General features: G+C 52.3%; 1 protein-coding gene across 1 annotated transcript in view; it reads right to left on the bottom strand.

Annotated features, from left to right (window-relative positions):
• LOC147724939 (testis-specific serine/threonine-protein kinase 5-like) overlaps nucleotides 1-24,313 on the bottom strand; it is a 244,028-nt gene that overhangs the window by 179,774 nt on the left and 39,941 nt on the right. The window contains exons 4-5 of the mRNA XM_086967091.1: nucleotides 21,177-21,232; nucleotides 18,421-18,553 (exon numbers count right to left, since the gene is read on the bottom strand). Of these exons, the coding sequence (XP_086823217.1) occupies nucleotides 18,421-18,553; nucleotides 21,177-21,232 (189 nt within the window). The remainder of the gene's footprint in view (nucleotides 1-18,420; nucleotides 18,554-21,176; nucleotides 21,233-24,313) is intronic.

The following is a 24,313-nucleotide window of genomic DNA, read 5'->3' on the forward strand; positions in this document are numbered from 1 at the left end:
ATGCCCCCCACCCAGGACCCAGCCTACCAGGGGCCCTACTTCTAAACTTGTCGCCCACCCAAGACCAAGCCTACCAAGGACCCCACTTCTAAACATGCCCCCCACCCATGACACAACCAACCAAGGGCCCCACTTCTAAACATGCCCCCCCCCCCCCAAGAACCAGCCTACTAAGGGCCCCACTTCTAAACATGCCCCCCACCCAAGACTAAGCTTATTGAGGGCCCCACTTCTAAAAATGCCCCCTACCCAAGACCCAGCCTACAGTGGGTCCCACTTCTAGACATGCCCCCCACCCAAGACCCAGCCTACTCAGGGCCCCACTACTGACCATGCCCCAACCTAAAACCAAGCTTACCAAGTGCCCACTTCTAAACATGCCCCCCCACCCAAGAACCAGCCTACCAGGGGCCCCACTTTTAAACATGCCCCCACCAAAGACCCAGCCTACCAAGGGCCCCACTTCTAAACATGTCCAACACCCAAGACCCAGCCTACCAAGATCCCACTTCTAAACATGCCCCCCACCCAAGACCCAACCTACTGAGTGCCCCACTTCTAGATATGCCCCCCCACCTAAGACCCAGCCTACTGAGTGCCCCACTTCTAGACATGCCCCCCACCCAAGACCCAGCCCACTTGGGCCCCACTACTGAACAAGCCCACCACCAAAGACCCAGCCTACCAAGTGCCCCACTTCTAAACATGCCTCCCACCCAAGACCCAGCCTACCAAGTGCCCCACTTCTAAACATGTCCCCCAGCTAAGACCCAACCTACCCAGAGCCTCATTACTAAACAAGCCCCCACCCAAGACCCACCCTACCAAGGGCCCTACTTCTAAACATGTCCCCCACCCAAGACCCAGCCTACCAAGTGCCCCACTTCTAAACATGCCCCCCACCCAAGACCCAGCCTACCAAGGGCCCTACTTCTAAACATGTCCCCCACCCAAGACCCAGCCTACCAAGGGCCCCACTTCTAAAAATGCCCCCCACCCAAGACCGAGCCTACCAAGGACCCCACTTCTAAACATGCCCCCCACCCATGACACAGCCTACCAAGGGCCCCACTTCTAAATATGCCCCCCACCCAAGACCCAGCCTACCAAGGGCCCCTCTTCTAAACATGCCCCCAACCGAAGACCCAGCCTATTAAGGGCCCCACTTCTAAACATGCCCCCCACCCACGACTAAGCTTATTGAGGGCCCCACTACTGAACATGCCCCCCACCCAAGACCGAGCCTACCAAGGGCCCCGCTATTAAACATGCACCCCACCCAAGGCCCAGACTACCAAGGGCCTGGCTACTGAACAAGTCCACCACCAAAGACACAGCCTACCACGGGCCCCATTACTAAACATGCACCCCACCCAAAACCCAGCCTACCAAGGGCCCCGGTACTAAACATGCCCCCCACCCAAGACCCAGCCTACCAAGGGGCTCACTTCTAAACATGCCCCCCACCCAAGACATAGCCTACCGAGGGCCCCACTTCTAAACATGCCCGCACCCAAGACCCAGCCTACCAAGGGCCCCACTTCTAAACATGACCTCCACCCAAGACCCAGCCTACCAAGGGCCCCACTTCTAAACATGCCCCCCCATCCAAGACACAGCCTACCAAGTGCCCCACTTCTAAACATGTCCAACACCCAAGACCCAGCCTACCAAAGGCCCCACTTCTAAACATGCCCCCCACCCAAGACACAGCCTACCAAGTGCCCCACTTCTAAACATGTCCAACAACCAAGACCCAGCCTATCAAAGGCCCCACTTCTAAACATGCCCCCCACCCAAGACTCAGCCTACCCAGGACCCCACTTCTAAACATGCCCCCACCTAAGACCCATCCTACCAAGGGCCCGCTACTAAACATGTCCCCCATCCAAGGCCCAGCCTACCAAGGGCCCCACTTCTAAACATGCCCCCACCCAAGACCAAGCCTACCAGGAGCCCTACTTCTAAACATGTCCCCCACCCAAGACCGAGCCTACCAAGGACCCCACTTCTAAACATGCCCCCCACCCATGACACAGCCTACCAAGGGCCCAACTTCTAAATATGCCCCCGACCCAAGACCCAGCCTACCAAGGGCCCCACTTCTAAACATGCCCCCACCCAAGACCCAGCCTACTAAGGGCCCCACTTCTAAACATGCGCCGCACCCAAGACCCAGCCTACTAAGGGCCCCACTTCTAAACATGCCCCCCCACCCACGACTAAGCTTATTGAGGGCCCCACTTCTAAAAATGCCCCCCACCCAAGACCCAGCCTACAGAGGGCCCCACTTCTAGATGTGCCCCCACCCAAGACCCAGCCTACTCAGGGCCCCACTACTGAACATGCCCCCCACCAAAGACCCAGCCTACCCAGGGCCCCACTACTGTACCAGCCCACCACTCAAGACCCAACCTACCCAGGGTCCCATTACTAAACATGCACCCCACCCAAGACCCAGCCTACGAACGGCCCCGCTACTAAACATGCCCCCCACCCAAGGCCCAGACTACCAAGGGCCTGGCTACTGAACAAGTCCACCACCCAGGACACAGCCTACCCAGGGCCCCATTACTAAACATGCACCCCATTCAAGACCCAGCCTACCAAGGGCACCGGTACTAAACATGCCCCCCACCCAATACCTAGCCTACCAAGGGCCCCACTTCTAAACATGCCCCCCACCCAAGACATACCCTACCAAGGGCCCCACTTCTAAACATGCCCCCACCCAAGACATACCCTACCAAGGGCCCCACCTCTAAACATTCCCCCACCTAAGACTCATCCTACCAAGGGCCCCACTTCTAAACATGACCCCCAACCAAGACCCAGCCTACCAAGAGCCCCACTTCTAAACATGCCCCCACCCAAGACCCAGCCTACCAAGGGCCCCACTTCTAAACATGCCCCCACCCAAGACCCAGCCTACCAAGTGCCCCACTTCTAAACATGCCCCCCAACCAAGAACCAGCCTACCAAGGCCCCACTTTTAAACATGCCCCCCAACCAAGACCCAACCTACCCAGACCCTCATTACTAGACAAGCCCCGCACCCAAAACCCAGCCTACCAAGTGCCCCACTTCTAAACATGTACCCCACCTAAGACTCAGCCTACCCAGGGCCCCATTACTAAACAAGCCCCCCCACCCAAGACCCAGCCTATCAAGGGCCCCTCTTCTAAACATGACCCCCAACCAAGACCCAGCCTACCAAGGGACCCACTTCTAAACATGCCCCCACCCAAGACCCAGCCTACCAAGGGCCCCACTTCTAAACATGCCCCCACCCAAGACCCAGCCTACCAAGTACCCCACTTCTAAACATGCCCCCCCAACCAAGATCCAACCTACCCAGACCCTCATTACTAGACAAGCCCCGCACCGAAAACCCAGCCTACCAAGTGCCCCGCCCCCACTTCTAAACATGTCCCCCACCCATGACCCAGCCTACCAAGTGCCCCACTTCTAAACATGCCTTCCACCCAAGGCCCATCCTACCAAGGGCCCCACTTCTAAACATGCCCTCCACCCAAGACCCAGCCTTCCAAGGGCCCCACTTCTAATCATGTCCACCACACAAGACCCAACCTACCCAGAGCCTCATTACTAAACAAGCCCCACCCAAGACCCAGCCTACCAAGATCCCACTTCTAAACATGCCCCCCACCCAAGACCCAACCTACCATGGGCCCCACTTCTATACATGCCCCCTACTCAAGACCCAGCCTACCAAGTGCCCCACTTCTAGACATGCCCCCCACCTAAGACCCAGCCTACTGAGTGCCCCACTTCTAGACATGCCCTCCACCCAAGACCCAGCCTACTCAGGGCCCCACTACTGAACAAGCCCACCACCCAAGACACAGCCTACCAAGTGCCCCACTTCTAAACATGCTTCCCACCCAAGACCCAGCCTACCAAGTGCCCCACTTCTAAACATGCCCACACTCAAGACCAAGACTATCAAGGGCCCCACTTCTAAACATACCCCCCACCCAAGACCCAGCGTATAAAGTGCCCCACTTCTAAACATGTCCCCCACCCAAGACCCAACCTACCCAGAGCCTCATTACTAAACAAGCCCCCACCCAAGACCCAGCCTACCCAGGGCCCTACTTTTAAACATGTCCCCCACCCAAGACCCAGCCTACCAAGGGCCCCACTTCTAAACATGCCCCCCACCCAAGACCCAGCCTACCAGGGGCCCTACTTCTAAACTTGTCGCCCACCCAAGACCGAGCCTACCAAGGGCCCCACTTCTAAACATGCCCCCACACAAGACCCAGCCTACCAAGGGTCCCACTTCTAAAAATGCCCCCCACCCAAGACCCAGCCAACCAAGGGCCCCACTTCTAAACATGCCCCCAACCGAAGACCCAGCCTACCAAGGGCCCCACTTCTAAACATGCCCCCCCCAAGACCCAGCCTACTAAGGGCCCCACTTCTAAACATGCCCCCCACCCAAGACCAAGCCTACAGAGGGTCCCACTTCTAGACATGCCCCCACCCAAAACCCAGCCTACCAAGTGCCCCACTTCTAAACATGCCACCCACCCAAGAGACAGCCTACTGAGGGCCCCACTTCTAAACATGCCCTCCACCCAAGACCCAGCCTACCGAGGGCCCCTCGTCTAAACATTTCCCCCACCCAAGACCCAGCCTACTCAGGGCCCCACTACTGAACATGCCCCCACTCAAGACCCAGCCTACCCAGGGCCCCACTACTGTACCAGCTCACCACCCAAGACCCAGTCTACCCAGGGCCCCATTACTAAACATGCACCCCACCCAAGACCCAGCCTACCAAGGGCCCTGCTACTAAACATGCCCCCCGCCCAAGGCCCAGACTACCAAGGGCCTGGCTACTGAATAAGACCACCACCCAAGACCCAGCCTACCAAGGGCCCCACTTCTAAACATGACCTCCACCCAAGACCCAGCCTACCAAGGGCCCCACTTCTAAACATGTCCACCACCCAAGACCCAGCCTACCAAAGGCCCCACTTCTAAACATGCCCCCACCCAAGACCCAGCCTACCAAAGGCCCCACTTCTAAACATGCCCCCCACCCAAGACACAGCCTATCAAGTGCCCCACTTCTAAACATGCCCCCACCTAAGACCCATCCTACCAAGGGCCCGCTACTAAACATGTCCTCCACCCAAGGCCCAGCCTACCAAGGGCCCCACTTCTAAACATGCCCCCACCCAAGACCCAGCCTACCAGGGGCCCTCCTTCTAAACATGTCCCTCACTCAAGACCGAGCCTACCAAGGACCCCACTTCTAAACATGCCCCCCACCCATGACACAGCCTACCAAGGGCCCAACTTCTAAATATGCCCCCCACCCAAGACCCAGCCTACCAAGGGCCCCACTTCTAAACATGCCCCCACCCAAGACCCAGCCTACTAAGGGCCCCACTTCTAAACATGCGCCGCACCCAAGACCCAGCCTACTAAGGGCCCCACTACTAAACATGCCCCCCACCCAAGACTAAGCTTATTGAGGGCCCCACTTCTAAAAATGCCCCCCACCCAAGACCCAGCCTACAGAGGGCCCCGCTTCTAGATGTGCCCCCACCCAAGACCCAGCCTACTCAGGGCCCCACTACTGAACATGCCCCCCACCAAAGACCCAGCCTACCCAGGGCCCCACTACTGTACCAGCCCACCACCCAAGACCCAACCTACCCAGGGTCCCATTACTAAACATGCACCCCACCCAAGACCCAGCCTACCAAGGGCCCTGCTACTAAACATGCCCCCCACCCAAGGCCCAGACTACCAAGGGCCTGGCTACTGAACAAGTCCACCACCCAAGACACAGCCTACCCAGGGCCCCATTACTAAACATGCACCCCATTCAAGACCCAGCCTACCAAGGGCCCCGGTACTAAACATGCCCCCCACCCAAGACCTAGCCTACCAAGGGCCCCACTTCTAAACATGCCCCCACCCAAGACATAGCCTACCAAGGGCCCCACTTCTAAACATGCCCCCAACCAAGACCCAGCCTACACAAGGGCCCCACTTCTAAACATGACCTCCACCCAAGACCCAGCCTACCAAGGACCCTACTTCTAAACATGCCCCAACCTAAAACCCAGCCTACCAAGAGCCCCACTTCTAAACATGCCCCCCCACCCAAGAACCAGCCTACCAAGGCCCCACTTTTAAACATGCCCCCCACCCAAGACCCAGCCTACCAAGGGCCCCACTTCTAAACATGTCCAACACCGAAGACCCAGCCTACCAAGGGCCCCACTTCTAAACATGCCCCCCCCACCCAATTCCCAGCCTACCAAGGGCCCTACTTCTAATCATGCCGCAACCCAAGACTCAGCCTACCCAGGGCCCCACTTCTAAACATTCACCCACCTAAGACTCAGCCTACCAAGGGCCCCACTTCTAAACATGACCCCCAACCAAGACCCAGCCTACCAAGGGCCCCACTTCTAAACATGCCCCCACCCAAGACCCAGCCTACCAAGGGCCCCACTTCTAAACATGCCCCCACCCAAGACCCAGCCTACCAAGTGCCCCACTTCTAAACATGCCCCCCAACCAAGACCCAACCTACCCAGACCCTCATTACTAGACAAGCCCCGCACCCAAAACCCAGCCTACCAAGTGCCCCACTTCTAAACATGTCCCCCACCCATGACCCAGCCTACCAAGTGCCCCACTTCTAAACATGCCCTCCACCCAAGACTCAGCCTACCCAGGGCCCCATTACTAAACAAGCCCCCCACCCAAGACCCAGCCTATCAAGGGCCCCTCTTCTAAACATGACCCCCAACCAAGACCCAGCCTACCAAGGGCCCCACTTCTAAACATGCCCCCCCCCAAGACCCAGCCTACCAAAGGCCCCACTTCTAAACATGTCCCCCACCCATGACCCAGCCTACCAAGTGCCCCACTTCTAAACATGCCCTCCACCCAAGACTCAGCCTACCCAGGGCCCCATTACTAAACAAGCCCCCCACCCAAGACCCAGCCTATCAAGGGCCCCTCTTCTAAACATGTCCCCCACCCAAGATACAGCCTACTGAGGGCCCCACTACTAAACATGCCCCCCACCCAAGACCCAGCCTACTCAGGGCCCCACTACTGAACATGCCCCCACTCAAGACCCAGCCTACCCAGGGCCCCACTACTGTACCAGCTCACCACCCAAGACCCAGCCTACCCAGGGCCCCGCTACTAAACATGCCCCACACCCAAGGCCCCAGACTACCAAGGGCCTGGCTACTGAACAAGTCCACCTCCCAAGACACAGCCTACCGAGGGCCCCACTTCTAAACATGACCTCCACCCAAGACCCAGCCTACCAAGGGCCCCACTTCTAAACATGCCCCCCACCCAAGACTCAGCCTACCCAGGGCCCCACTTCTAAACATGCCCCCACCTAAGACCCATCCTACCAAGGGCCCCACTTCTAAACATGTCCAACACCCAAGACCCAGCCTACCAAGGGCCCCGCTACTAAACATGCCCCACACCCAAGGCCCCAGACTACCAAGGGCCTGGCTACTGAACAAGTCCACCTCCCAAGACCCAGCCTACCAAGGGTCCCACTTCTAAACATGACCTCCACCCAAGACCCAGCCTACCAAGGGCCCCACTTCTAAACATGCCCCCCACCCAAGACTCAGCCTACCGAGGGCCCCACTTCTAAACATGCCCCCACCTAAGACCCATCCTACCAAGGGCCCCACTTCTAAACATGTCCAACACCCAAGACCCAGCCTACCAAGGGCCCAATTTCTAACCATGCCCCCCCCCAACCAAGACCCAGCCTACCAAGGGCCCCACTTCTAAACATGCCCCCCCCACCCAAGACCCAGCCTACCAGGGGCCCCACTTCTAGACATGCCCCCACCCAAGACCCAGCCTACTCAGGGCCTCGCTACTAAACATGCCCCCACCCAAGAACCAGCCTACCAATGCCCCACTTCTAAACATGCCCTCCACCCAAGACTCAGCCTACCCAGGGCCCCATTACTAAACAAGCCCCCCACCCAAGACCCAGCCTATCAAGGGCCCCTCTTCTAAACATGTCCCCCACCCAAGATACAGCCTACTGAGGGCCCCACTACTAAACATGCCCCCCACCCAAGACCCAGCCTACTCAGGGCCCCACTACTGAACATGCCCCCACTCAAGACCCAGCCTACCCAGGGCCCCACTACTGTACCAGCTCACCACCCAAGACCCAGCCTACCCAGGGCCCCGCTACTAAACATGCCCCACACCCAAGGCCCCAGACTACCAAGGGCCTGGCTACTGAACAAGTCCACCTCCCAAGACCCAGCCTACCAAGGGGCCCACTTCTAAACATGACCTCCACCCAAGACCCAGCCTACCAAGGGCCCCACTTCTAAACATGCCCCCCACCCAAGACCCAGCCTACCAAGGGCCCCACTTCTAAACATGCCCCCCACCCAAGAACCAGCCTACCAATGCCCCACTTCTAAACATGCCCTCCACCCAAGACTCAGCCTACCCAGGGCCCCATTACTAAACAAGCCCCCCACCCAAGACCCAGCCTATCAAGGGCCCCTCTTCTAAACATGTCCCCCACCCAAGATACAGCCTACTGAGGGCCCCACTACTAAACATGCCCCCCACCCAAGACCCAGCCTACTCAGGGCCCCACTACTGAACATGCCCCCACTCAAGACCCAGCCTACCCAGGGCCCCACTACTGTACCAGCTCACCACCCAAGACCCAGCCTACCCAGGGCCCCGCTACTAAACATGCCCCACACCCAAGGCCCCAGACTACCAAGGGCCTGGCTACTGAACAAGTCCACCTCCCAAGACCCAGCCTACCAAGGGGCCCACTTCTAAACATGACCTCCACCCAAGACCCAGCCTACCAAGGGCCCCACTTCTAAACATGCCCCCCACCCAAGACCCAGCCTACCAAGGGCCCCACTTCGAACCATGCTCCCACCGAAGCCATTGCCTCCTGTCATCCCCTCGTTTGTACGCCACCAGCCCCGATTGACTCCAATGAGTATCGCCTGTATGCTGCCCCGTTTGTGTTCATGTTCATGGCTCTATTCTTTAAAGTTGCCTATACCAAAAAAACGAATGTAAATACTCTGCACTACAAAGACGACGCATAATGTTTCATTACTTCTCACAATGTTGCTCTTTTTGTACCTCCTCCAAAAGCACACAATAACCGATGGGTTCCTTCTTCACACTTTTTCCCACCGTTACATCTCACACATAGGGACCATCACTCTGCTTGCTGCAGAGCGGCCAAGGATTGGAAGTGCACGCTGTCTGAATGGTGTAGGGTCCTCTGAAAGGCACTCTTACATACTTGCACTGCTTTTGTGGCCCGTCATAAACACCCGCACTTAACCTGAACCCCCCCAGACACCCCTATGCGACTGAGTTCCCAGTATGCACAATACAGGAGGCATGTGTTGCATGAAAAAAACACAGAAATATAACGTCATGAAAAAGCAAATTACTTTAGGGAATGCACAATGCAATAAAACGTGAAATATAAACAGCGAGTGCATAACGTTGACATTTATTACATTAAGAGTTTTCACAATAATTAATGGGAGCTCGCGCTGTGTGCTTGCTGGTAAAGTTGAGGACTTGTGGGAACATAAGGCCCCTGTTGAACCTGTTTCAAAGCCGGTTTTTCGTGCCTCACTTGAAGCACTGCTGCCTGCATCTCACGTGCTTGGAAGACCTCCCAGATGTGTTATGTCAGCGCCCTGAACCCCTCCAGGGGGAGGCGTGCGCTGTACAAACACACACAACATAGCACATGACAGGGACAACTGCACCTGGGCCGTGTCCTGACTGAAATATAGGGGGGGGGGGGGCTTTGGAGGGGGATCTATACACCTCCCTTGAAGATACGGCGGGGGGTAGAGGCAGGTGGGTAACCGAGTAGTTGCTAGGGGAAGGTTGGGGGGGGGGGGAGGGTCAGGCGTATACCTGCCGGTGGTATAGTCAACGAAGTATATAGGCGGATGCATGGTGGAGTTGGGCGGGGTGAACTATAAGTTTCTTCGAACCCCCAAACACCCCTGATGAAGGTCTGGCTTGCCTGGCACACAATGAAGGTATTGAACTACTTACGCCGCATCACTATTACATTTTGCAGCCACCACTGCTCACGGCTGTCCTTTACGTCGCCGCCATTTTGAAAGTTCTGCAGCTAAAATTGACCTCGACAGCGCTGAAGAAGCCTTTGGCCTCCTCTAGCACCGACGCCTACCACCGCAACCGAGTCATTACACGTCATGCCGCAGTGACGTGTCTGTGTTCCTCCTCCCCTGTTCCATGGTGGCAAGGGGAGGCCGACCTTTCGCCATTACCGCCTGCAGGACAGCCCACAGCCCTAAAAAGTCTCTTTTACAGTCATATTACATCTGGTACAAGGTTGGCCTCGTTCAATAACATGAAAGGAATGCATTTTTCATATTTCAGTACCGTAAACAAGGAACACAATACATAGAAATATACAATACACATGTGACACCTTGCTTCTGTGGTCATTGAGGTTCTCTGGGTAGGCTGAAACATCTAAGAGCCCGGCTTTTGAATTTATGAATCATGTGTGGACAATATGGGCCAGACCACTCTGAGCCAGACAGACAACAGCCTAGTCTGCTCTTGGTTTAAGGCCTCCGTTTTGCTGTCTGTGCAAATGATTGTTTTTTCAGCCAAGCGTCCTATTCTTTTCTAGGGGAGGGGGACACTTCTAACCGCAGCCTGTAAGAGTTAAGGATCAATTAGCCAGAGAGACCCAGTGCAACACAATGTATAGGCTGGGTCATGACTCTACCAGACCATGCCAAGGGCCCAACATGTATTTATGTTGTATTATTAATCATTCATTTGTAAAGCAGATACCCCCATGGTCATCATGGCGCTAAGAGACAAAACAGAGGGCAGGGAGTTGTCACAAAATTATCCAGAAGAGTGAGTGAACAGAAAAGATGGGTCTTCAGTGTTTGGCGAAACAAAAAGTGGTTGGAAATAAAGCAGAGGACTAGCAGAAAACCATACCAGAGTTTGGTGCAAAGGTTGAAGCCCTTGCGAAAGCGTATCTGAAGCGGAGACGTTTCAGCAGGTGGAAGTTGTAAGAGGCCTTAATGTAAAAGGAAACGTCACTAGATAGGAAAAGAATCCCAGATCTGTCCTATGGAAGCGATGGTGAACTGTGCAAAACAGCCTGAAGAGAAGTTGTGTTTCACCGGGAGCCAGTGAAGAGAGCGGCCGCAGAAACATGATCGAACAATCTACAAGCCAGTCTGATGGTCCCTCCATTTGTACTGGGACCACTGTGTCAACAACCAGAGTGTTGAAGTTCATCAGAAAAATCATATAATAGTGGTGAGGAGAAGCAAAACAAGACTTTATAAAATGCAGAGATGTAGAAAGAAAAGGAAAACATTTGAAGAACAACTCTGGAGACGATCAGAGACGATCAGTTCTTCGATAACTGACTCTATCAACAGCTGACTTGTGTATCACGTGACAACAGTATCATGGATTGAACTTATACTCACAAAATGAAGACACAGAACGAGCTCAACCAGACTCCTTACTGCCCCGCGGTCCACACATAACCAAGAAGTTAGTATGTAGACATCTGAGTTAGGAACCTTACATGCAAGACCCGACTGAGCACCAAAGCACTGGTAGAGGATCCTGTAACATATCACCTAAACTAGCTGGAAGATATCTCCCCCAGAAGCATAGTCCAGACATCTCCAGAGGAGGAGGACAGAGTAGTGCTACCTTCCTCAGGTTTGCTCCACAAACACAACTTAATGGAGCCTTCACCCTCTCTCTACTGGCTTTGACCAGATACCCAGTGGCTGTGGCCATCTCCCCTCCGCAGCCAGAGAGCCTCTGAAATGTGCCTAAACTTGAATCCTAATGTTGTCCTACATCCGAAATCCTGGCTGCTGCCAGCAGTAAATATGGCTATAAGGTTACCTACCTTACATTAAATTCCTTCTTTAAGTATTCAGATCTATGTGTATAAACATCTGAAGATGTTCACACCATTCAGAGTGTCAACTCCAGTCACCTAAATTAAAATCCGTAACAGTCCAATGCTCCTCGGGTGATGATGTCATCCATACACACCCATAGTAAGGCGCAGTCAGGGATGGGTTTCCGGTCCTGTTACTTCCGACGTTTTTATGTAAAATATCCATCTATTGTAGGTTTTTCGTTGTGTGTGTGTGTGTATAGGCACGCAACGCGCATAGGGCTGAAAGGGCTTCAGCCACCCGAACACCCGCCTCCCCCGTGTCAGCGTCTCAGCCCGGGCTGCTGCTGTGGGCTCGGCTGGGCAGTGTCTGGAGACTTATCTTCGACACGCCTGAGTTTTTCACAGTTCTCCAAAGACCGTTTGCATATTTACATACCTTTGTGAACTGGCGACCGCAGCTTAGTTTTTTTTCCGGTTCCAGTACCCCTTGAGCCTCCACTCAGCCTATTTTTAGGTCTCGCGACCTATCGATGTGCGCAAGCGCATCGAGCGGAGCGAGAATTCAAGTGGCGAAAACATCGTCAAACTAAGGGCTTTCAGCCCCGCGGTTTTCATGAAGTTCACGTGAACAAGCACGCGCATTCAGGGCCAGCCCAGCACATCAAAGGGCTTCTCCTCCCCTATCATGGCCGGCCGCAGGCCGGCCGTACTCCCAGTTTCCCAAGCCCGCCCCCATCCTCCACGCATCTCCTTTCACCATGCCTGCACTTTATACAGCCCAGCACATCAAAGGGCTTCTCCTCCCCTAATTATTCATGGCCGGCCGCAGGCCGGCCGTACTCTCAGTTTCCCTTGCCTTGCATGCAGTGAGAGGAAACAACCCCCCAAGACCCACAGCTCAAAATTGTTTAAGAGCTGTACATAATATCATGGTTTCAAAACTAAAATTTCACAAACTGTATATTACCTTGCCCTGTACTTTAAATATTCAGGTTCAAAATAGTGTTTGACTTCGGATTTCTTCCTTGGGTTTACCCCGGTTACCTGCATATTCTTACTTTTTGTTCCTATTCCTCTTTTCTGCCGCAACATGTATTTTAGTACAGTCTATTTTTTTACTAGGGTTCTGACATTACAGTATTTTAATGTGACACCAAATGCTTCTATAGATTCATTATAGTTCTCGCCTCAGAGAGCCACACCTCCTCCTTTGATGTATTAGTTTCATAACTGTGCATTGCATTCCAAGCCTCGTTTTGAGCCACTTCTTGAAAGCGCATTCTTGCTTCGGACAGTGATGGTCGCTCGCTCGGTCTTTCACAATACTGGGGCACGGACTCCAGAAGACGCACATCAAATGATCTAGCTTACTGTGGGTAATCTACCCATCTTGGCCTATTCTTTCAGACGCTGCTACTCCGGAGTGAGTAATAACAATGTTGGTGTATGCCTGGTACGCTTTCCTTTTCACTCGTCATTCATTTGTGATGGAATACATTTTAATTATTTTTCTCCTGCCATTACAGACTTAAATTCCAGAGCAAGAAACAGAAGGTTTTCACCCAAAACTTTGGGGCGTGCATGCGCACTTGTTCATATAGGACTTTGAATGGTTATATCCATCCCTTGTCTAGAAGGGGCTTTCAGGTACACTCCTTTGGATCTTTACATTAATTACACAACATCACCTACCATTTTTGACTAAATCGACTCCATTAACTAGTACAGATATCCCCTCCATTTTCGATATCCTGAGTACTAGCGCCGCCAGTGACCATGAAGGATGCTTTTTCTGGACACCGGAATGAGCCATGGCAAACAGTCTAAGGAAGACTCACGCCGCACTGTAGAGGAGGTATCGGTTATTGAACCATGGACTGCTGAAAAGTGCCTGCAATTCTGACCGCAGCAGCATAGGCCCCTCCCCAGCTCTGAGCACTTAATCACTCGAACGGATGGTGGCCGCTGAAGAAAGCAGCTTCATGAAAAGGAAAATAAAATCAGGCCATAATGCACTGAATTGAAAAAGATCAAACTACGCAACTACTTAAAAAAAATGAGGACGATCAAATGTAGGGTGCTAGTAAAATCCGAATCACAGCCTTAAACGTGACTTTTAGTCTGCTCTCCCAATGAATTTCCATTGTTTAACTTCATCATGGGGGGGGGGGTGTTTAATATCGCCACATCAAAGGCATCAATCACCCTCCCACAGGCTTCCCCAGCGCTGCCCCGCCCCCTGCTTCACGGCCAGGCCATCTGTTTCCAGCAGCAGCATTTCTCCTGTGCCAGGCCACATCAAAGGCTCTGTGCCACTTTCACCCACACAGCACCACTATCACCCACGCAACGCCACTCACCCAAGCAACACCACACACACACGCAACGCAACTCATCCACGCAACGCAACTCATCCACTCAACCCCACTCATCCACGCAACGCCACTCATCCACGCAACGCCACTCATCCACGCAACCCCACTCATCCACGCAACGCCACTCATCCACCCAACGCCACTCATCCACGCAACGCCACTCACACATGCAATGCCACTCACCCACGCAACGCCACTCACACATGCAACGCCACTCATCCACGCAACGCCACTCATCCACGCAACCCACTCATCCACGCAACGCCACTCATCCACGCAACGCCACTCACACATGCAACGCCACTCACACATGCAACGCCACTCACCCACGCAACGCCACTCACCCACGCAACACCACTCATACATGCAACGCCACTCATCCACGCAACGCCACTCATCCACGCAACGCCACTCACACATGCAACGCCACTCACACATGCAACGCAACTCACCCACGCAACGCCACTCACACATGCAACGCCCCTCACACATGCAACGCCACTCACACATGCAACGCCACTCACACATGCAACGCCACTCATCCACGCAACGCCACTCATCCACGCAACGCCACTCATCCACGCAACGCCACTCATCCACGCAACGCCACTCATCCATGCAACGCCACTCACCCATGCAACACCACTCACACATGCAACGCCACTCACCTACGCAACGCCACTCACTCACTCACTCACGCAAAGCCACTCACACCCACGCAGTGCCACATTCACCCACATAGCACCACTTTCATACACGCAACACCACTCACACCCACGTAAGCCCACTATCACCCACGCAACGCCACTCACACCCACGCAGTGCCACTTTCACCCACAATGTGCAGTGCACAATAGGTCTCGCAGTAGGAAAGTTGGAGCTATTGGTTTTGTAAATGACAAAGCCCTTTATGTTTTTAAAATGAAAACAAAAATAAAAGGCATTGTTATTTGCAATTGTAATAGCTCCAACTTTCCTACTTCGAGACCTATTGGCAACGCCAGTGCTTGTTTACATTTGTATTTTACAGTTACTGCCGTTGTGTGAGAATGCATTTCATGAAAAGGAATACAAAGTAGGGTTTCCAAAAGAAAAATGCCAGCCGTGTGTTGTTTAAAGAGCCTGCAAAGGCCTCGTCTTGACACTAAAAAGGGTTATAAATAAAAAAGTATGTATTCATTTGTAATGTGACTTTCTGTCTTTGTTCCCTTTAATTATCAGTCATGGATCATTCAAACAGCCCTAGAACACAATTGAAAGTGCTTTCTATTTATATTTGCTGTTCGAAGTATGCACTGAAAAGTGCTGAAAATACGGCTTTAGGTGACTGCTTATTTTTGTACCGTCTGTGACACCAAAATAATGAGCTGGCAACCCTAATCATAAGACTGGAAGTTTGTTGCGGGATCAGCACATTATTCTGATTATTACCATTACAGCAATAGTTTAACTTATATCTGAAACCTACACTGCTGTCAATAACATGCTGAGTTACTTCAAGTGTCTGGGAATACACCCTACAATCAGACAACTCACTCCTCATTCTCACCCTTCACTTTCACGCTCACCCGCACTCACAGCAATCACAATGCGCTCACACTGATCACCATTCACTCACATCATTCACTGGCTCACGCTGCACTCACAGTGATCACTCTGCACTCACAATGCACTTATGCTGGTCACCCTGTACCTCACCCCGCAGTCACACGAGCACAATACTCACCCTGCACTCATGTGACCCTTCAGTCACCTGTCCCCATCACTGTTCAGTCTGCAATGTCACTCAAACAAGCCCATAACTAACCGTGCATTCATTCGTCCCTCTCTGCATTACATCCACACCCAAATTCATATGGTCACCTCACTCACCCTGCCAATGAAGACTGTTGCACTGTTTGCGACCTGTGCTAGGGCCAGCCCTGGCTGGTAGTGTTTGCTGCCCCCCTAAGTTCGGGTCTAGTTGCGCCCCTGTCTGTGTGTGTGTCCACTGACTCGAGGGTTGTTCTCGGGGGAGGCCCACATACAAATGTCCCTCTAGGTGTCTGGTAGTTCTGAGTGTACATCGTCTGTATTGATTGACAGGCGACAGAGTCCCTGGGAGGGCCTGTGAGACCCTCGTCTGTTCTCTTCCCTCCACAGGGTCCAGAGATTATAACGTTGGGCTGTGTGGCCCAGCACACAATCTACAGAGCCCTTAAACTGTCACTTAAACTGTCACATGCACAACAGTACGAAGGCCGAATAGGCAAAATACTGCAAGACCAAAAGCACAATCCCTCCCAAACCATGCCTGAAAGCAGCCATGGAAAGACATTGGTAAATCTACCAGAGTGGACTCACCGTCTCATGCAAACTTCACTGCACCATGACTGCCTCCAGGACTGCGTGGCGAAGGGAGACAACACTCTTCGGTGAACCGACAATGGACAGCAGTGACAGGGGCTCCTGGGCTCCAGCCTGGGGACTGAGACCATTCGCCACTCGTGTCATTCGGTCCGTCCTACATCCGCCCTGCCAACTGAACCAAGTGCACATGTACCACCCTGCAGCACTTGTCTCAGAGCAGTGAGGGCGCCAGGCACAGACTCCTCAGGGAGGGAGTGTGGTGGGCAAGAGCTCAGACCCACACATGGATGGATGGGGATGGTAAATGGATGGATGGATGACAGGATAGATAGGGGATGGATGAATGGACGGTAAATGGATGGATGGATGACAGGATAGATAGGGTATGGATGGATGGACGGTAAATGGATGACAGGATAGATAGGGGACGGATAGGTGGACAGTAAATGGATGGGTGGATGACAGGATAGATAGGTGACAGATGGATGGACGGTAAATGGATGGGGGATAGGCGGATGGAAGGGTTTAAGTATGGGTGGATGGGTGATAACATATCTTTTAGGACTAGCCGGCCTTTGGTCGACCTTTGAAATTATGGAATTAGAGGTAAGGTTCACAGTGGGGTGCAGCTACTATCTTGCACTGGAGGGACCCTATGCGGCCTCTGCCCCATCTCCTCAGCGCAGATACTTTTCAAGGGTTGGTGAAGGGGGTCTTGTGTGGGTTAGATAGGTACCTGCCATTCGTTTGTGTTGGGATGTGCCAAGTTATGCCATGCAGTGCTCTATAAGGACCTTAAGTCCAAAGGACTCATTCAGCAGAGTAACTTGAGACAGAGTTAGTGGGACAGGACAGAAAACATCCACCCCAGGCCAACCTTGCTCTATCTATGCCTCCTCCCAAATTACCTGACTGAGAGACTAATCTAGTCTCAGCTCCACAAGCTATTTGCCATAATGACTACTTTGGGGGGGCAGACCCAGAGGAATGCAACAGGTTTATATTTCCAGGATTAGCTGAGGCACAGTTGACTAAATCTAGAATCAGTCTAAGGAAACCACCATCAACTACTCAGTGGGTGTATCGGAACCTTATAGCATGTAAGTGCACCTCTGAATACGACAGAGAACATACATTTAATGCAAAGCAGAAAGCTTCCCTAAATATAAAAAGAAACCAATGGAAGGATACTGTTTCCATACGCTACGCCATTAATTACACAATCTTTAAGGTAAGGCTCTTAATTTGACAACTTTATTTTGTGTTTTGCTTTGTTTCCCACATTCCATCGGGGCAGGCTGGCACTATGGCGCTCATGGAAGTTGCGCCTCAGGTTGGTCAATGATACCAGAAATCTAGAGCCTAATTCACGAAGAAGACGATATGACTCTTAGCCTGTTTGTTTGTCTCTTTCTGTTCTGTGATAAATCTCAGCTAAATAAATAAATAAATGTTAAATGTTCATGCACCATTCATAAATCTGGGTCAGGAAATGCCATGGGCGACAAGTTGAAAAGAACGTGCCCTTGCCAGTTATGGCGTAAGATGCACCACCTTTTGGCTAGAATTGAAGCCAAGTTGTCTTTTGTAGAATCCCTTATAGCCACGTATGGGAGAGCCCACTTCTTCGTTGTGAGGGTCTCTGCAAGAGAGGGTCTCTAACTCCCCATCTCCCATGCCACGTTTACGCGAGGAAGTGGTACTTACAGACTCCAGACATCAGACATGACTCCGTTGTACTTCTTCCGCAGGAGGATCTCTGGGGCGGTGTAGGCGACTGATCCGCAGAAGGTGTTCATCAGAGAGTGGCTCATGGAGAATTGACTGGCGAAGCCAAAGTCTGTAACACAAGAAGCCCACGCGTCACCCATCTGAAATACTTCCATGAACATAGTATGTATGGACCGACTTATCTCACCTATATGTACATAGAGAGATGTCTACACATTCAGTCTCACCTGTGCATACCTCTTTGTCCTTACTCAACCATTATAAAAAGTTATGTACAGCCTCATCCAAATCCTGGAAAATGACTCATCGAAGAATCAAATCTAAGACAAGTCTTCAACGTCCATCCCTTCAAACTTCCATTACTTTAACACTATCACTGTATGTCCTTATCTTTAACATTGAAATGCCCTTCACCTCAATCTCTCATTTAAAATCGCTCATATGAAAACCGTATATTCTATGGCCTTGAGATACACTATGGGCATCAACCTGGCTAGTACCAGTCCACAAATCGGAAGCTACACATCTGTCCTACAAGCCATTGATACAAGAACTATGTGTCAAACTCTCTGTTACGGGAACACTGTGGAGGGATCCTGTTCTGCACGATAAGGTCCACAGAGCACTTTCCAGACAGCGATGAGTGAATGAATGAAAGCACAGCTACTCAAGAGTTTCCCGTCGCTAAACACAGCAGATCAGGCACAGAGCTGATTAATAGCTGAATAATGTGCTTTTTAAAAGTTTTCTGAAGGCAATCTCACTTGTAGTGTTTTTTATTTGAAAATGGAGCTGGTTCAGGAGAAAGGCCACAAGGTTTTGGTTTAATCCATCATCATTTTTTAGCTCACTTCGCCACCTCAGTTCAACCCAGATCTGTGACTGGGGTGAGCGTCTGAAAAGTTTCAGCGCTCCGTCCATCATCTCTTTCTGTTTACTTTCTTCACCCTACGTTGGCAGGGTATGCCCAGACGTGGGTCCCTTGCCCACTTTGCCACTGGATTCAAGCTAGCCTGGCTGATGAGGGGTGTTACCTTAGAACCGGTTCCAGGATGCTTGTTTCTGGGCCAGGGAAGACCTGGCTTGGTAGTTCGGGATGGACTGTTCCCATGAAGCACAGGGTCAAGACTGATTTGCATACAGCTGGTTCTGAACTGGGGTGGCGAAGTGAGCTGCAGAACGATGATGGATTCAACCCAGATCTGTGACTGGGGGTGAGTGTCTGAAAAGTTTCAGCGCTCTGTCCATCATTGCTTTGTGTTTGTTTTGTTCGCCCTAAATTGGCAGGGTATGCCCAGATGTGGGTCCCTTGCTCACCTTTCCACTGGATTCAAGACAGCCTGGCTGATGAGGGGTGTTACCCCAAAACCGGTCCCAGGATGCTTGTTTCCGGGCCAGGAAAGACCTGGCTTGGTAGTTAGGGATGGACTGTTCCCATGAGGCACAGGGTCAAGACTGATTTGCATATGGCTGGTTCTGAACTGGGGTGGCGAAGTGAGCTAAAGAACGATGATGACCCGGATCTGTTACTGGGGGTGAGTGCAGAGTTGGACTGGCCGTAGTGCGCCTCACGGGTGGGGGCCGGTTTTGGGCCACCTGGAGGCCGAATTTGTTACAGGGCCTGTTTTGCAACATAGCTGCAAAATCGGCCCTGTAACAAAATCGGCCGAAAACCGGCCCGGCAAGGAGCTCGGCGGCACCTCCAACCCCCAGGTGGGGGGGGGGGACGTGGGTGCGGCCGAGCACTTTTCCAGGGCCGGTTTTGGTTCCCAGTCCGGCCCTGGGTGTATGTCCGTCCATCATCTCTTTGTGTTTGCTATGTACCACTATCCCCACGTCGTGATCAGTCATTTCCTTTGACGTCAGCTGATGTATTCCACGAGCCTGTGGTGGATCATTCTCTAATGATTAATGGGATGTGATCAAAACAAAGAGCTCTCAGGTCATGTAAAAATGCCTAGGGGCGGTTTCTACTGACGGAGGCGGATATTCACCTTCCAGATATGTACATCGGACTAAAACAGTTAGCAGCATTTAAAGATCCTGTGACATTTACTGAAAAGTGTGCAAGATACCCTGTGACCTTCTTAGCAAACATTGCAAGACCTCATCATAGGTGATACATATTTCACACACTTTCACAAGTGTTTTGGTGGCATCCAAGGACTTTCGTCTTTTTCTGCATATCTGACTGTTCCACAAGTTTTTGTTTTTGAGAAAGGGGGATGTGTGGTGTAGTGTTTCTGGAAAACTGTGAAGACATATATATTTGGTCGTGTTAGAAGTTTGGGTGCTTGCAGTGAGTTTCAGGTCATGGTTTTTGTGGATGTGTTATTTGTAGCCGTGTCTTACCGGATGTTGAGGTGAGTGTAAGTTAGCATCAGTTGTTGTTATGTTTGTGGTTGTTCCTTTTGTTTGGCGTATGTGTGTGTGTGTGCGTGTTTGGGTGTATGTGTGCGCGCCCGTGTTTCCTTTTTGTTTCGTAAGGAGGTGGGTGGTGTTGTCCTGCCTGTCAGGACGTGCAGTGACGCCGTGGAGGGCGGCTGTGGTGAGGCTCCTTGGCAGCCTTGTAGCCCGTGCCACCAGGCCTGAGGTGCCTGCCACACCTGCTGCCGGCGGGGCTCATTCATGGAGGGATCTGACTTGGAATAAACCATCTTCTAACAAAGCTCGCGCCGCCTGCACAGTGTCACCCACCATCCGGACTCCCACCAAGGGGTGAAGCATCTCACCTGTCAGCTTCAAAAATCCGCGCTCATCGAGCAGGATGTTCTCACACTTCAGGTCCCTGGATGGAAGAAAAGCAGTGTACATTAATGTATAGCACACTTAACACCGAGCACCTTCACGCTGAATAACAACAAAGCGAGAGTAGGACCGCGTGCTGTCCACCATGAGCAGAAACTATGCCAGAACTAAGACAGGGCCTCTGCTGGACTGGACACCGGGGTGTAAGGGAGACAGGGAACCTGCAGGAATGAAAACACCCTATGTACAGGGGACAGGGGACAGGGCACCTGCAAGAATGAAAACACCCTATGTACAGGAGACAGGGCACCGGAGGGAATGAAAACCCCCTGTGTACGGGAGACAAGGCACCTGCAGGAATGAAAACACCCTATGTACAGGAGACAGGGCACCTGCAGGAATAAAAACACACTATGTACAGGAGATAGGCACCGGAGGGAATGAAAACCCCCTATGTAAAGGAGACAGGCACCTGCAGGAATGAAAACCCCCTATGTACAGGAGACAGGGCACCGGAGGGAATGAAAACCCCCTATGTAAAGGAGACAGGGCACCTGCAGAAATGAAAACTCCCTATGTACAGGAGACAAGGCACCTGCAGGAATGAAAACACCCTATGTACTTGGGACAGGGCACCTGCAGGAATGAAAACACCCTATGTACAGGAGATAGGGCACCTGCAGGAATGAAAACACCCTATGTACAGGAGACAGGGCACCGGAGGGAATGAAAACACCCTATGTACAGGAGACAGGGACCGGAGGGAATGAAAACACCCTATGTACAGGAGACAGGCACCTGCAGGAATGAAAACACCCTATGTACAGGAGACCGGGCACCTGCAGAAATGAAAACCCCCTATGTACAGGAGACAGGGCACCTGCAGGAATGAAAACCCCCTATGTACAAGAGACAGGACCTCAGCTGGACTGGACACCTCCTATATACAGGAGACAGGGCACCTCCAGGAATGAAAACACCCTATGTACAAGAGACAGGCACCTGCAGGAATGAAAACACCCTATGTACGGGGGACAGGGCACCTGCAGGAATGAAAACACCCTATGTACAGGGGACAGGGCACCTGCAGGAATGAAAACACCCTATGTACAAGAGACGGGCACCTGCAGGAATGAAAACACCCTCAACACCCTATGTACAAGAGACAGGCACCTGCAGGAATGAAAACACCCTATGTACAGGGGACAGGGCACCTGCAGGAATGAAAACACCCTATGTACAAGAGACAGGCCCCTGCAGGAATGAAAACACCCTATGTACAGGGGACAGGGCACCTGCAGGAATGAAAACACCCTATGTACAAGAGACAGGCACCTGCAGGAATGAAAACACCCTATGTACAGGGGACAGGGCGCCTGCAGGAATGAAAACCCCCTATGTACAGGAGACAGGGCACCTGCATGAATGAAATCACCCTATGTACAGGAGACAGGGCACCTGCAGGAATGAAAACACCCTATGTACAGGGGACAGGGCACCTGCAGGAATGAAAACACCCTATGTACAGGAGACAAGGCACCTGCAGGAATGAAAACACCCTATGTACAGGAGACAGGGCACCGGAGGGAATGAAAACCCCCTATGTAAAGGAGACAGGGCACCTGCAGAAATGAAAACTCCCTATGTACAGGAGACAGGGCACCTGCAGAAATGAAAACTCCCTATGTACAGGAGACAAGGCACCTGCAGGAATGAAAACACCCTATGTACAGGAGACAAGGCACCTGAAGGAATGAAAACACCCTATGTACAGGAGACAGGGCACCTGCAGGAATAAAGACTCCCTATGTACAGGAGACAGGGCACCTGCAGAAATGAAAACTCCCTATGTACAGGAGACAAGGCACCTGCAGGAATGAAAACACCCTATGTACAGGAGACAGGGCACCTGCAGGAATAAAAACACACTATGTACAGGAGATAGGCACCGGAGGGAATGAAAACCCCCTATGTAAAGGAGACAGGCACCTGCAGGAATGAAAACCCCCTATGTACAGGAGACAGGGCACCGGAGGGAATGAAAACCCCCTATGTAAAGGAGACAGGGCACCTGCAGAAATGAAAACTCCCTATGTACAGGAGACAAGGCACCTGCAGGAATGAAAACACCCTATGTACTGGGGACAGGGCACCTGCAGGAATGAAAACACCCTATGTACAGGAGATAGGGCACCTGCAGGAATGAAAACACCCTATGTACAGGAGACAGGGCACCGGAGGGAATGAAAACACCCTATGTACAGGAGACAGGGACCAGAGGGAATGAAAACACCCTATGTATAGGAGACAGGCACCTGCAGGAATGAAAACACCCTATGTACAGGAGACAGGGCACCTGCAGGAATGAAAACCCCCTATGTACAGGAGACAGGGCACCTGCAGGAATAAAAACACACTATGTACAGGAGATAGGCACCGGAGGGAATGAAAACCCCCTATGTAAAGGAGACAGGCACCTGCAGGAATGAAAACCCCCTATGTACAGGAGACAGGGCACCGGAGGGAATGAAAACCCCCTATGTAAAGGAGACAGGGCACCTGCAGAAATGAAAACTCCCTATGTACAGGAGACAAGGCACCTGCAGGAATGAAAACACCCTATGTACTTGGGACAGGGCACCTGCAGGAATGAAAACACCCTATGTACAGGAGATAGGGCACCTGCAGGAATGAAAACACCCTATGTACAGGAGACAGGGCACCGGAGGGAATGAAAACACCCTATGTACAGGAGACAGGGACCGGAGGGAATGAAAACACCCTATGTACAGGAGACAGGCACCTGCAGGAATGAAAACACCCTATGTACAGGAGACCGGGCACCTGCAGAAATGAAAACCCCCTATGTACAGGAGACAGGGCACCTGCAGGAATGAAAACCCCCTATGTACAAGAGACAGGACCTCAGCTGGACTGGACACCTCCTATATACAGGAGACAGGGCACCTCCAGGAATGAAAACACCCTATGTACAAGAGACAGGCACCTGCAGGAATGAAAACACCCTATGTACGGGGGACAGGGCACCTGCAGGAATGAAAACACCCTATGTACAGGGGACAGGGCACCTGCAGGAATGAAAACACCCTATGTACAAGAG

Source organism: Lissotriton vulgaris, chromosome 4_1 (assembly GCF_964263255.1).
Source record: "Lissotriton vulgaris chromosome 4_1, aLisVul1.2, whole genome shotgun sequence".
Lineage (NCBI taxonomy): Eukaryota > Metazoa > Chordata > Amphibia > Caudata > Salamandridae > Lissotriton > Lissotriton vulgaris.